Below are 14,720 nucleotides of genomic sequence, written 5' to 3'. Positions count from 1 at the left end.
TCAATTTATTACTACAACCATTGGTTTCATACAGCCAGTGAGCTAGCTGCAATCGTCAGGTAGTGTGAATGTGTACAGAGCAGTTGTTTTCATCACTAAATGTTAGGAGGATTAAAAGGATTAAAAGCAATTCCAACTCAAAGTTGGAATTGCTCTCCATAGAGGTATAATTGGCCATTATGTGTTCGCAAGTAAGTATTTGTTTCTGTGTCTACATGATGACATGAGCTCTGATCGTTTATTTAAAGTTGCCTGCTCGGGTCTAAATATAATGTACAATTATACAGTTTAGACCCGAGCAGGCAACTTTAAATAAACGATCAGAACTCATGTCATCATGCAGACACAGAAACAAATACTTACTTGCGAACACATAATGGCCAATTATACCTCTATGGAGAGCAATTCCAACTTTGAGTTTCAAGCTTTTAGCTTTTTAGTCCTTTTAATCCTCCTAACATTTAGTGATGAAAGCAACTGCTCTGTACACATTCACACTACCTGACGATTGCAGCTAGCTCGCTGGCTGTATGAAACCAATGGTGGTAGCAATAAATTGGATAAACTTTACCCAAATACTTTTATATATACTATATATATAGTACATGTATATATACATTATATACATTATATACTATATATATACTATATACTAGTGATGCCTGGTATTTCATAACTAATTAAACTGATATTAGTTAAACCACTACCTCGCAATGATTCCATTTATAACATTTATCCAATACTACACTTTTACAAAATTAATGTCAAACAAATAATGAAGGCTGGATTTGTGGTTTTTACTTAAAATGGGTTTCAGTTTTGGAGAGATCTTTTTTCCGTTTACATGCTTTAAAGACAAACAGGATGCTGACTTTTTTCAATAAAAAGTGAAATAGATTGAAGTGGTTTCACCCACAGGTAGTACAAATAATAACAAAAATTATATCTAAGCATCTTCGTGCACTTCAGATTGACTGAATACATTTTAAAAAACAGCCACTTAATTGTTGCAGTTTATATCATTTTATCATAAAATCATCTACAGGAAGTACAAAATCTATGAGCACACAGCTTTTCATCTTGCAGCTGCCTGCATGTGCCGAAGGTAAAAAAGCTTTTTATGCTAAGTTATAATCTCAAGAGGCTCATCGATGAAATGAAAGCGTTTTTTTTATAAATTGTTAATGACAATTTTGTGAGTGTAAATTTCCATACAATCACATGCAAGTGAATTTCATCATGACAATTCTATGATTTACTAATTCTCATTTGTTATTGGAAAAATCTATGACATTACTATTGCATAAGCACCTTTGAGTGTCAAATCTCTTCAGCCTATCATAAAAAATGGCATTGCAGCCTTTATAGTTGTTCATTCATATGGTTCAGACTGTCAGAGCTAAAATTCAATAGAACCAGGTCACAGATGGATACGCAATTGCAGCATTAAACCCAATTAATGTTTGACGCTAAATACAGCATACAATTTGTTATATAATACCTTTTGTGAGCAGATAGTACAATGTTTTCATTTGGTCTTCTACTTATTCAAATGTTTAATATTGAAATTTCTCTAAAGTAATTCTCAAACAAGTTAGTATGTGGAGATTGACGATAGCATTACAAAGCGTTTGACTTAATTGTTCAATGTCCTTCAGAAACTAGACACTGACGAGTAGAATTAGGCATATGTCATCGACTAACTTGTTGAAAGAATAAATGCTATTAAGTTGGCTGCAAAAAGTGCATGTACATTTCACCAAGTTAACACTGAAGCCTGGGCATGAAAGCTCATTCGATGAGTTGTCTTCTTACCTGATCCTACACCCTAGTAAACTCGGCGGCGTAGTTTAACTTTTTTTCTATACTTCCTGTTTACATAGGATCACGAGATTGTGGTCGCTTTGTTCGTGATGCCTTCAGTATAATTGTGAGGTTTCAAGTCAATTCAGGTATTAGTTCTTGAGATATCACTCAAATACCGAGAACACTTCTGAACTGAGCACTGACAGTACATTACTTTCTAATGACACACTAGATAAAAATTTTTGTAACGAAAAATCACAAATAGACAAAACTAGAAGGCTTCTTTTCCTCAGCAACAAGAGCGTTACACTGAATCTATTTGTTTTTTCTATTCATAACAAATATACACACTCTATCAGACTCGATGTACTCTCGAGCGTCTTCTCTCGTCTCACCCCATGAGAAACAGTGCCCAAACTGAGAGTCAGCATACTCGTGCAGACCTCCCGATGCTGCTACGCTGAAGTAGCCCCAGACATTCTTCGTTATGTTTCACTTCTTTGAAGGAGTATAAAAAACTATTTACTCTAATTGATTTTTGTTATTTTCTTTGAGGCAAGCTTGGAGCTTCAAAATGTTATTCCATTCAAAAAGAATTGTGATATTCCAAGTGCTCTCGCAGTTGAAGGAAAGTTGCTAATACTGTCCATGGTCAGGAGACCCGCTTCTACATGTATATACAAGACTAGGTACCCAAGTGTTAAAGAAAGACTAATAATGCTTCTACATGTATATACAAGACTAGGTACCCAAGTGTTAAAGAAAGACTAATAATGCTTCTACATGTATATACAGGACTAGGTACCCAAGTGTTAAAGAAAGACTAATAATGCTTCTACATGTATATACAAGACTAGGTACCCAAGTGTTAAAGAAAGACTAATAATGCTTCTACATGTATATACAAGACTAGGTACCCAAGTGTTAAAGAAAGACTAATAATGCTTCTACATGTATATACAAGACTAGGTACCCAAGTGTTAAAGAAAGACTAATAATGCTTCTACATGTATATACAAGACTAGGTACCCAAGTGTTAAAGAAAGACTAATAATGCTTCTACATGTATATACAAGACTAGGTACCCAAGTGTTAAAGAAAGACTAATAATGCTTCTACATGTATATACAAGACTAGGTACCCAAGTGTTAAAGAAAGACTAATAATGCTTCTACATGTTTATACAGGACTAGGTACCCAAGTGTTAAAGAAAGACTAATAATGCTTCTACATGTATATACAAGACTAGGTACCCAAGTGTTAAAGAAAGACTAATAATGCTTCTACATGTATATACAAGACTAGGTACCCAAGTGTTAAAGAAAGACTAATAATGCTTCTACGTGTATATACAAGACTAGGTACCCAAGTGTTAAAGAAAGACTAATAATGCTTCTACATGTATATACAAGACTAGGTACCCAAGTGTTAAAGAAAGACTAATAATGCTTCTACATGTATATACAAGACTAGGTACCCAAGTGTTAAAGAAAGACTAATAATGCTTCTACATGTATATACAAGACTAGGTACCCAAGTGTTAAAGAAAGACTAATAATGCTTCTACATGTATATACAAGACTAGGTACCCAAGTGTTAAAGAAAGACTAATAATGCTTCTACATGTATATACAAGACTAGGTACCCAAGTGTTAAAGAAAGACTAATAATGCTTCTACATGTATATACAAGACTAGGTACCCAAGTGTTAAAGAAAGACTAATAATGCTTCTACATGTATATACAAGACTAGGTACCCAAGTGTTAAAGAAAGACTAATAATGCTTCTACATGTATATACAAGACTAGGTACCCAAGTGTTAAAGAAAGACTAATAATGCTTCTACATGTATATACAAGACTAGGTACCCAAGTGTTAAAGAAAGACTAATAATGCTTCTACATGTATATACAAGACTAGGTACCCAAGTGTTAAAGAAAGACTAATAATGCTTCTACATGTATATACAAGACTAGGTACCCAAGTGTTAAAGAAAGACTAATAATGCTTCTACATGTATATACAAGACTAGGTACCCAAGTGTTAAAGAAAGACTAATAATGCTTCTACATGTATATACAAGACTAGGTACCCAAGTGTTAAAGAAAGACTAATAATGCTTCTACATGTATATACAAGACTAGGTACCCAAGTGTTAAAGAAAGACTAATAATGCTTCTACATGTATATACAAGACTAGGTACCCAAGTGTTAAAGAAAGACTAATAATGCTTCTACATGTATATACAAGACTAGGTACCCAAGTGTTAAAGAAAGACTAATAATGCTTCTACATGTATATACAAGACTAGGTACCCAAGTGTTAAAGAAAGACTAATAATGCTTCTACATGTATATACAAGACTAGGTACCCAAGTGTTAAAGAAAGACTAATAATGCTTCTACATGTATATACAAGACTAGGTACCCAAGTGTTAAAGAAAGACTAATAATGCTTCTACATGTATATACAAGACTAGGTACCCAAGTGTTAAAGAAAGACTAATAATGCTTCTACATGTATATACAAGACTAGGTACCCAAGTGTTAAAGAAAGACTAATAATGCTTCTACATGTATATACAAGACTAGGTACCCAAGTGTTAAAGAAAGACTAATAATGCTTCTACATGTATATACAAGACTAGGTACCCAAGTGTTAAAGAAAGACTAATAATGCTTCTACATGTATATACAAGACTAGGTACCCAAGTGTTAAAGAAAGACTAATAATGCTTCTACATGTATATACAAGACTAGGTACCCAAGTGTTAAAGAAAGACTAATAATGCTTCTACATGTATATACAAGACTAGGTACCCAAGTGTTAAAGAAAGACTAATAATGCTTCTACATGTATATACAAGACTAGGTACCCAAGTGTTAAAGAAAGACTAATAATGCTTCTACATGTATATACAAGACTAGGTACCCAAGTGTTAAAGAAAGACTAATAATGCTTCTACATGTATATACAAGACTAGGTACCCAAGTGTTAAAGAAAGACTAATAATGCTTCTACATGTATATACAAGACTAGGTACCCAAGTGTTAAAGAAAGACTAATAATGCTTCTACATGTATATACAAGACTAGGTACCCAAGTGTTAAAGAAAGACTAATAATGCTTCTACATGTATATACAAGACTAGGTACCCAAGTGTTAAAGAAAGACTAATAATGCTTCTACATGTATATACAAGACTAGGTACCCAAGTGTTAAAGAAAGACTAATAATGCTTCTACATGTATATACAAGACTAGGTACCCAAGTGTTAAAGAAAGACTAATAATGCTTCTACATGTATATACAAGACTAGGTACCCAAGTGTTAAAGAAAGACTAATAATGCTTCTACATGTATATACAAGACTAGGTACCCAAGTGTTAAAGAAAGACTAATAATGCTTCTACATGTATATACAAGACTAGGTACCCAAGTGTTAAAGAAAGACTAATAATGCTTCTACATGTATATACAAGACTAGGTACCCAAGTGTTAAAGAAAGACTAATAATGCTTCTACATGTATATACAAGACTAGGTACCCAAGTGTTAAAGAAAGACTAATAATGCTTCTACATGTATATACAAGACTAGGTACCCAAGTGTTAAAGAAAGACTAATAATGCTTCTACATGTATATACAAGACTAGGTACCCAAGTGTTAAAGAAAGACTAATAATGCTTCTACATGTATATACAAGACTAGGTACCCAAGTGTTAAAGAAAGACTAATAATGCTTCTACATGTATATACAAGACTAGGTACCCAAGTGTTAAAGAAAGACTAATAATGCTTCTACATGTATATACAAGACTAGGTACCCAAGTGTTAAAGAAAGACTAATAATGCTTCTACATGTATATACAAGACTAGGTACCCAAGTGTTAAAGAAAGACTAATAATGCTTCTACATGTATATACAAGACTAGGTACCCAAGTGTTAAAGAAAGACTAATAATGCTTCTACATGTATATACAAGACTAGGTACCCAAGTGTTAAAGAAAGACTAATAATGCTTCTACATGTATATACAAGACTAGGTACCCAAGTGTTAAAGAAAGACTAATAATGCTTCTACATGTATATACAAGACTAGGTACCCAAGTGTTAAAGAAAGACTAATAATGCTTCTACATGTATATACAAGACTAGGTACCCAAGTGTTAAAGAAAGACTAATAATGCTTCTACATGTATATACAAGACTAGGTACCCAAGTGTTAAAGAAAGACTAATAATGCTTCTACATGTATATACAAGACTAGGTACCCAAGTGTTAAAGAAAGACTAATAATGCTTCTACATGTATATACAAGACTAGGTACCCAAGTGTTAAAGAAAGACTAATAATGCTTCTACATGTATATACAAGACTAGGTACCCAAGTGTTAAAGAAAGACTAATAATGCTTCTACATGTATATACAAGACTAGGTACCCAAGTGTTAAAGAAAGACTAATAATGCTTCTACATGTATATACAAGACTAGGTACCCAAGTGTTAAAGAAAGACTAATAATGCTTCTACATGTATATACAAGACTAGGTACCCAAGTGTTAAAGAAAGACTAATAATGCTTCTACATGTATATACAAGACTAGGTACCCAAGTGTTAAAGAAAGACTAATAATGCTTCTACATGTATATACAAGACTAGGTACCCAAGTGTTAAAGAAAGACTAATAATGCTTCTACATGTATATACAAGACTAGGTACCCAAGTGTTAAAGAAAGACTAATAATGCTTCTACATGTATATACAAGACTAGGTACCCAAGTGTTAAAGAAAGACTAATAATGCTTCTACATGTATATACAAGACTAGGTACCCAAGTGTTAAAGAAAGACTAATAATGCTTCTACATGTATATACAAGACTAGGTACCCAAGTGTTAAAGAAAGACTAATAATGCTTCTACATGTATATACAAGACTAGGTACCCAAGTGTTAAAGAAAGACTAATAATGCTTCTACATGTATATACAAGACTAGGTACCCAAGTGTTAAAGAAAGACTAATAATGCTTCTACATGTATATACAAGACTAGGTACCCAAGTGTTAAAGAAAGACTAATAATGCTTCTACATGTATATACAAGACTAGGTACCCAAGTGTTAAAGAAAGACTAATAATGCTTCTACATGTATATACAAGACTAGGTACCCAAGTGTTAAAGAAAGACTAATAATGCTTCTACATGTATATACAAGACTAGGTACCCAAGTGTTAAAGAAAGACTAATAATGCTTCTACATGTATATACAAGACTAGGTACCCAAGTGTTAAAGAAAGACTAATAATGCTTCTACATGTATATACAAGACTAGGTACCCAAGTGTTAAAGAAAGACTAATAATGCTTCTACATGTATATACAAGACTAGGTACCCAAGTGTTAAAGAAAGACTAATAATGCTTCTACATGTATATACAAGACTAGGTACCCAAGTGTTAAAGAAAGACTAATAATGCTTCTACATGTATATACAAGACTAGGTACCCAAGTGTTAAAGAAAGACTAATAATGCTTCTACGTGTATATACAAGACTAGGTACCCAAGTGTTAAAGAAAGACTAATAATGCTTCTACATGTATATACAAGACTAGGTACCCAAGTGTTAAAGAAAGACTAATAATGCTTCTACATGTATATACAAGACTAGGTACCCAAGTGTTAAAGAAAGACTAATAATGCTTCTACATGTATATACAAGACTAGGTACCCAAGTGTTAAAGAAAGACTAATAATGCTTCTACATGTATATACAAGACTAGGTACCCAAGTGTTAAAGAAAGACTAATAATGCTTCTACATGTATATACAAGACTAGGTACCCAAGTGTTAAAGAAAGACTAATAATGCAAATGGCGAGACAGTTGATGAATATATGCAGACTCTGCCACATAGCATGGTGTTACCTAATTATTTTACACGGCCAGAATTACGTAACACTTTTAATAATATTGATATTACATCATTTGTTGCAATGCGTGCTCAAGTAGTGACCAAGTAGTGCTCAAGTATATCATCGTGTTTTGATCGCTTTTCTATCAATGTTCTAGCGCATCAGTGACCACAGCTATGATAATTGTTCCCCTTATAGACTGATAGGAGTAACACTGCTTACTACATGGCATATTCATGGGCAGTCAATCGTGGAGAGTCGCATAACGTTAATGGCTTTCTCATAAGTACAGTTGTACAAATAGAGATTAAAACCTACAGGGTTCTTTTCAGACTTGTTAACAGAAATAAGGCGAGCATAGTGCAGTTATACCTCCTCGACATTTACGAATGTCGCAACATACACAAAATTTGATAAATGAAGAAAATTCCGTAGGTATGAGACAAATTTAAGATATGAGACAGCACTCGATGTAGCCGCTAGGTGGCTGAGTATGTGAGAGGCCACTTGCAAGAACAGCATCGCTCGACCATTCTAATCAGATCCGTTTAAAACAGCTTTAAATAGGCCAGCTAAAGTGAAGGTGAAAGCCAGTCAAGAAGCGAGGCTGCGATCTGAGCAGGAAGAACAAACATAAAAACTGACAATGAAAACACAATTATAATTAAGTTGCGTGTAATGCAAGATTAACACTTACTTTGTAAGTGTGTGTATAGTAAGCTTAGTTCATTTAAGTTAAGTTAAAAGTTTATGTTACGTGAGTCACAAAAGTGTAGCGTACTGAATGTGTCGCCGTTAACAGCTACCGTCCATCTCGGACGGTAAGAACTTTATACAGCACATAGTAATGTTACATTTTATTGCAACTTTTGACCATTAGTTAGCTATTTGTTACTTTGTGAGCATAGGTGGTGAATCAGAATTAAAAACACATTTTTCATTGTAATAACCTGTTTTTGGGTGGTTTTTTCAGGTGAGAATGAATTAATTTGTATTTACATGTAGTAATTTTATATAGGACTAACTGAATGCTTGGCGTTGTATGGGTATTAAAAACAGCTCATAAACAGTGGCAGGTAATGTCGTTGCCTGGCACTTGCCTTTAGCCTATTACACTGCCAAAGACTAATTTGAATAAGCTAAATATCTATGGCTCCCACTAAGAGCCGTGAGAGCAAGCTTTATTGGCGTTGCATAATACAGAGTGCTATGTGTATCTAATATGAATTCATTGCATCTCCTGTAGTTTAATTAGTTAGGTTATCGCTTGGTGTACGGAAGGTTTCGAGATCAAATCCAGCACGAACTGGATCTTTCATCCCTAGATTTTAGTAGCTATAGCTGGACACACCGAACGACGGACTTTAAGATTTATAGATAAACTAGGTGAATGCCCAGCGTTACCAGGGTAAGAAAATAAATTGTTAACCTTAGTAACTATAGTTACCTACAATAACTTTATTGTATTTTGTTGTTATGATCTGCCAGAAAATGTAACATTACAATGTACTAGGTGCAGAGTTTTTACCTTCAAGACATATGTGTACCATGAACGCTGAATCTAACTTTATGAATTTAGCTTACTAAAAACATACTTGAAGGAAGTTTTATTACGCATTTTAGTATTCTTTTAACCAACATTTTATCCCTTATCCGTTTGTGAATCCATTTTCACCGTAACAGATAACGCTGAACTAAGATACAATCGCCAAATTTTTATTTCGAGAGAAATTATTGTTGATATCGTTTTGGGAAAAACAAATTAGCCCTAGTACGGCAAGGACAAAAAAGCATCGTGTTTCATAGAGTTAATAGAGTTTCAATTAATATGTCATTTAGCATAGGTAAACGAGAAAAGGATCATATGATGTATGATTAGAGCCATTGAATCGTAAGAACGGCGTAGCTCGGTGGCTAAAGCCTGGTTTCCATATACGCTGCAAGCACCGGCGACAGTACCGCAGGCTATCAGCAGTGGAATGTGAACCTATGCGCCGAGTACCGCCGGTAGTTGCTGGCGGTCAAGGCAAGAGTTTAGCGCTTTTCAAATTTCGCGAAGAGCTGCAGGAAAAATCTTCCCGAAATGCACTGAACATGTGATGGTCAGCATTATCGAAACGGCATGGCGAGCGAACAATTTTATGCGATCATTAGCTATGCAGCTTATGTGAACAGAAGCCGCCGAGCCTAGCGTCGCAAGTGTTCTGCTGCCCAATAGTACTACCGGGGTGGCGCCATCGATATGGAAACCAAGCTTAAATGCACGATTCAAAAATTGTGGTTGCGATCTTCCTGAGTTCAGATCCAGCAGAATGCGAGCTTTTAATTCCAAGATTTTAATAGCTATAGCCTGACATACCGACAGACAGGAAAACTTTGAGATTTGTATATATATATATATAAAGATTGATATGAAACACGAGAGAATTGACATATGAGCTCAGCCCTGGAACAAATTACATGTAAGCTACTATGTCAAGGTATGACTATATTACAATTTTACGAGCAGTCAACGAAGTAGTGCGCATGTGCAATCGAGACTCGCCCTGCCCTGATGGCTGCTTGCAGCGCAGCTATGATACTGTAAAGATACTGAAATGCAGCTATATGTGAGACATGATAACCTACCAGATCCACTCCAAGGCAGTGTGGGCACATTAGCAGTTTGCGCGACTATAGAAGAAGCGATCTTGTCCCCGAGGGACCACATGGCATGGGCAGGAGGACCGATGAAAACAAGCCCATGCTTGTGCAGCAACTGTGGAAGGTGTGGATTCTCAGAAGCGTGTCCCCAGCCAGCCCAAACCGCCTACACAACGATAACACTGATACAAACACTGTAGCTTTTCCAGCTACAAAAAGTCTTGTAAAGATTTTATGATCTGCCAATATGGCAGATAAGTAGATCAAACGATTTTTTTTGCCAAATTGATCAAAAACCAAAGACCTTGCCAAGTTGCCCATGCATGCCATGACCTGGATAAAATGAAACTTTATAAATACAATGTAATTTAGAACTACTTGACCTTTCCCAGGTTGAACAAACTTGCATATTTAAATTCAACATCACTGTTAACACAAAAGAAAATGTTGCGACTTTGATTACAGAGTGTCTATTAAAGGGAGTCTTGACTTACCTGCACTTGCGAACGTTTGGCGAGATCGACTATAAGTTCGACATTAGCATAATTATTGTTATTCGCTCCCCCTGGCACATTGACATACTGGTCAGCCATTCGAATGTACTCGGCATTGGCCTTGAGGTCTTCAGGTGTTACCATGACAACAAATCGTATCAGCTTCTCATTCTTGAATGCTTCATAAGACCATCGTCGAATAGAACGCATGCATTTGACCGCAGCTATCCCGTTGTTGGCTATCAGAACCTATTCAGATTAAAATAGGAAACTGTCTAAACAAGCAAATATTTGTCAAACTTGATAAATGTTTAAAAACAACCTTTGTCTACTTGGCTCTACCTCGTTTATCCTTTTGGCTGACTCAAAAACTTGTAGACCTCCGTAAATTCAACACCGCCTCCAACTACCACCAGATACTTCAAAATCCTCAACAGGTTTTACAAATTATCTTTTGATTCACTCCAGCTAATGCAACAAGGAATATCTTAAAGCTCACTGTATTTAACTTATCTCTGGAGCAACAGAACTTACTATGTAATGAGAGTAATACCCTGACTCATTGGTTAGGCCCCAATTGTGTTCAATCTTCACGTGTTTTAGTTTGGACTGAACTGCTAGGCATGCAAAATGATTCTAGTCTCAAAAGAGTGGAGTGTCTGCCTTCTTTAGTTGTCTCCCCCACAAGGTTTTATACTACATGAAATTCCTGTTAATACTACTTTAAGACTCATGAAGTCTGCAAATATGAGTAGTATGAAACAGGGAGGGGAGCTGGGCAGATATTATATCAGATAAATCTCATGAGTACACAGCCTGCTGTTGTTATATCAAGAATAACTTCAAGCTATACAAACATAACTGATGGCAGCAAAAACAGCTACCTGTGTCATACAAGATAGCAGTATTACAACACAGCAATCATACAAGACAACAATCATACAAGACAGCAGCAATACAAGACATCAGTCGTACAAGACAGCAGTCATACAAAACAGCAGTCGTACAAGACAGCAGTCATACAAGACAGCAGCAATATAAGACAGCAGTCGTAAAAGACGACAGTAATACAAAATAGCCACAATACAAAATGCCAACGATACAATACAGCAGTCGTACAAGACGACAGTAATACAAGACAGCAGCAATATAAGACAGCAGTCGTACAAGACGACAGTAATACAACATAGCCGCAATACAAAATGGCAGCGATACAATACAGCAGTCGTACAAGACGACAGTAATACAAGACAGCAGCAATATAAGACAGCAGTCGTACAAGACGACAGTAGTACAACATAGCCGCAATACAAGATGGCAGCGATACAATACAGCAGTCATACAAAATGGCAGCGATACAACAGTAATACAATACAGCTGCAACACAATGAAGAAGCAATACAATACAACAAAAGAGCTATACAAGACCTTGTTGATGGTTCTATCCCCATTAAACTTCTTAACAAACTCTTCAGGTGTGGCCACATAGTAGGCTGAGTTCTGTTTGTGCAGGTCCTTGCTAGAGACTCCTCTCTTCCTACAACATTACAAACCCTTGAGGGATACTTGACCTGCACTTAGTAGACAGAAATTATATAGTGCTAGCAACAGTAGATACTGAAAGGGCTGCTTGTATTTTCATGTCTAGCATTATTAAAATATCTGATCAACGACGGTAGTTTTAATATTTGATGCTAGCAGGCCCTTCCTTTGAAACTTTAACAATCGAATACTTTTAAAATTAGAATTGTCTACACACCATTTCGGCGTCCTAGCATTCCCAAGTGTCACACTATGAATCCAACCCAATATATGTCATATATGTCAATGAAAAATTCAGTTCATTGTGATAAAGCTCACCATACCAAACAAGTAACGCTGATTTCATAATAAAATTGCCTGGAAGAATTGTATTCATTCAAGTGCTTTTAGATATATAGTAACTTTATATTAAGACAATGTTGCTACTAAACCAAAACAACATACCAATATTTAATTATTATGCGTGGCATTAAAAGCTCCATATTAAAAGGCTATTACTCAAATAAAATGTTTGAAAGATTTGTATGCTGAAGTGAGTAGATATGAACTTTTTCAGTCGATTTCTCTGACTCTGATGAATATAAAACATATGAACTAGAATACAAATACACAAAACAATGTGGCTAGTGGAAACTCTTCTAAAATCTGCTAAGAAGAGACATTGATACAAGCGCCTGCTAAATGGCTTTTCGGTAATTTTTTTACTCGGATAAATAGGAAGATCTTTGATATCCTAACAATGCCGACACATGGAAACTCTTTTACTTTCATTGACTTCTGCACCTGCCGTAACAAATACATGTGCGGTGTGTTTAATTTACTCCTCCCGCTAGCAACGAACTGTTGACTCCACCCAGCGTTGAAAGTCGGTCAAGCAAACATTCAAAGAAAGTAAACATGACACCGAAAACCTTAAAGCTTGGGATGAAAAAACTGCTAATCATGCATCAACAAGCAGTGGTGCCATACAGATAAAAGTGCACAGAACATATGGCACACTGCCAGCCCACCAGCTGATCAAATGTAGGATGATATATAAGGATGAAAGTGAAAGGTGGGCGAAATGTAAAACAAATAGGGGAGATAAGAAACGTACCTGTGCAACGTGCAGCGATGCACACATGCGATATCACGCAAAATGCAAATGTAGTCGCATGTGGCCAACAAGCATGATCTGAGGCTCGATAGATATATGTAACTGCATTTGCATTTTGCGTCCTAACATCCTGATGTTTAAAGTTTGATGTTTCAACAGAGGTTTATTTTTTTGGTTTTGAATTTATACAAATGTTATCACAGCTATTGGCTACACTATGCTTGAGGCAGCTGATTTTGTTACATTTCTTTGAGAAGCTATCAATGATCACCATAGAGAGGTATTATTCATTCCACCATGAACGGCTTTCAAACTTGATGATGTACTTTATGAGAAGGAGACATACGTAACAAATTGAACAGCATCCAAGGAACAGCAGGAATGCATGCTAAAGATGGGATGAGGCACAAAATCATAAATAAACTGTCCTTGGATTCTAGCTTTGCCAAAAACTATTCTTATAAATATAGATGTTAGCTTAGGCGAATGCTGTATTTCATTACTAGGCAAGTTTACTCCATACCATCGTGCAAATGTGAATGGATGTTCAGATTCAGAGGAGCTGGAAGGAGGTCCGTTATCTAGCTGGTCTAGAGAGGAATCTGAATTGCTGCCGCTATTAGAGCTGTTGTGGCTGCCAAGACGCTGCATCATCCTTGGATTGGGTTCTTTAAACTCCCCTTCATCCATACTACAATACATGTATTGATTTAGTTGTCACTGCCATACCTAGGTATTAGTAACATCCTCTGTCTACACCTGACTAGTCACATGAAGTTGTCTAATAGATAATCGCAAACAGTGAAAAAGGTATTTTCAAAACTACCTTGTATACATTTGGGAAAATTAAGAGTACAATACTAATGTTCCTGGTTGACTAAATACATGTATAAATAAAGAGGTCTGTATTATCAAGTCGATGTCGCTGAGCATGTGCGCAGCCAGTACCGCTTGTCTTACCAAAATGTTAGTTGAAATTTCATAGCAGAGCATTCTCAACACAAACAGGTGATTGACTGCACCGAGAAACCAACAGTCACAAATTAAATGGAACTAGCAACAAGACAGTAGACAGAGTGAATGGGTGGCTAAAATGGAAAGTTTCTTAACCTGACTACTTACCAACAGTGAGAAAGTCATTGAAGAGCTGGGAATAATTTTAACAGTACTATGTCATGCCTCCAACGAGGTGAAGATGCCAAGGTAGAATAGGGCCAAAAAGT

The 14,720-nt window shown here is 35.8% G+C and overlaps 1 protein-coding gene across 1 annotated transcript in view; it reads right to left on the bottom strand.

Annotated features, from left to right (window-relative positions):
* LOC137403717 (acetyl-CoA carboxylase-like) overlaps window positions 1–12,385 on the bottom strand; it is a 50,159-nt gene extending 37,774 nt beyond the window's left edge. The window contains exons 1-3 of the mRNA XM_068089732.1: window positions 12,288–12,385; window positions 10,860–11,108; window positions 10,351–10,531 (exon numbers count right to left, since the gene is read on the bottom strand). Coding sequence (XP_067945833.1) covers window positions 10,351–10,531; window positions 10,860–11,069 — 391 coding nt within the window. The 5' untranslated portion in view covers window positions 11,070–11,108; window positions 12,288–12,385. The remainder of the gene's footprint in view (window positions 1–10,350; window positions 10,532–10,859; window positions 11,109–12,287) is intronic.
* Between the last annotated feature and the right edge of the window lie 2,335 nt (window positions 12,386–14,720).

Source organism: Watersipora subatra, chromosome 9 (genome assembly GCF_963576615.1).
Source record: "Watersipora subatra chromosome 9, tzWatSuba1.1, whole genome shotgun sequence".
Taxonomy (NCBI): Eukaryota; Metazoa; Bryozoa; class Gymnolaemata; order Cheilostomatida; family Watersiporidae; genus Watersipora; species Watersipora subatra.
This window is presented reverse-complemented; position numbering and strand designations above follow the sequence as displayed.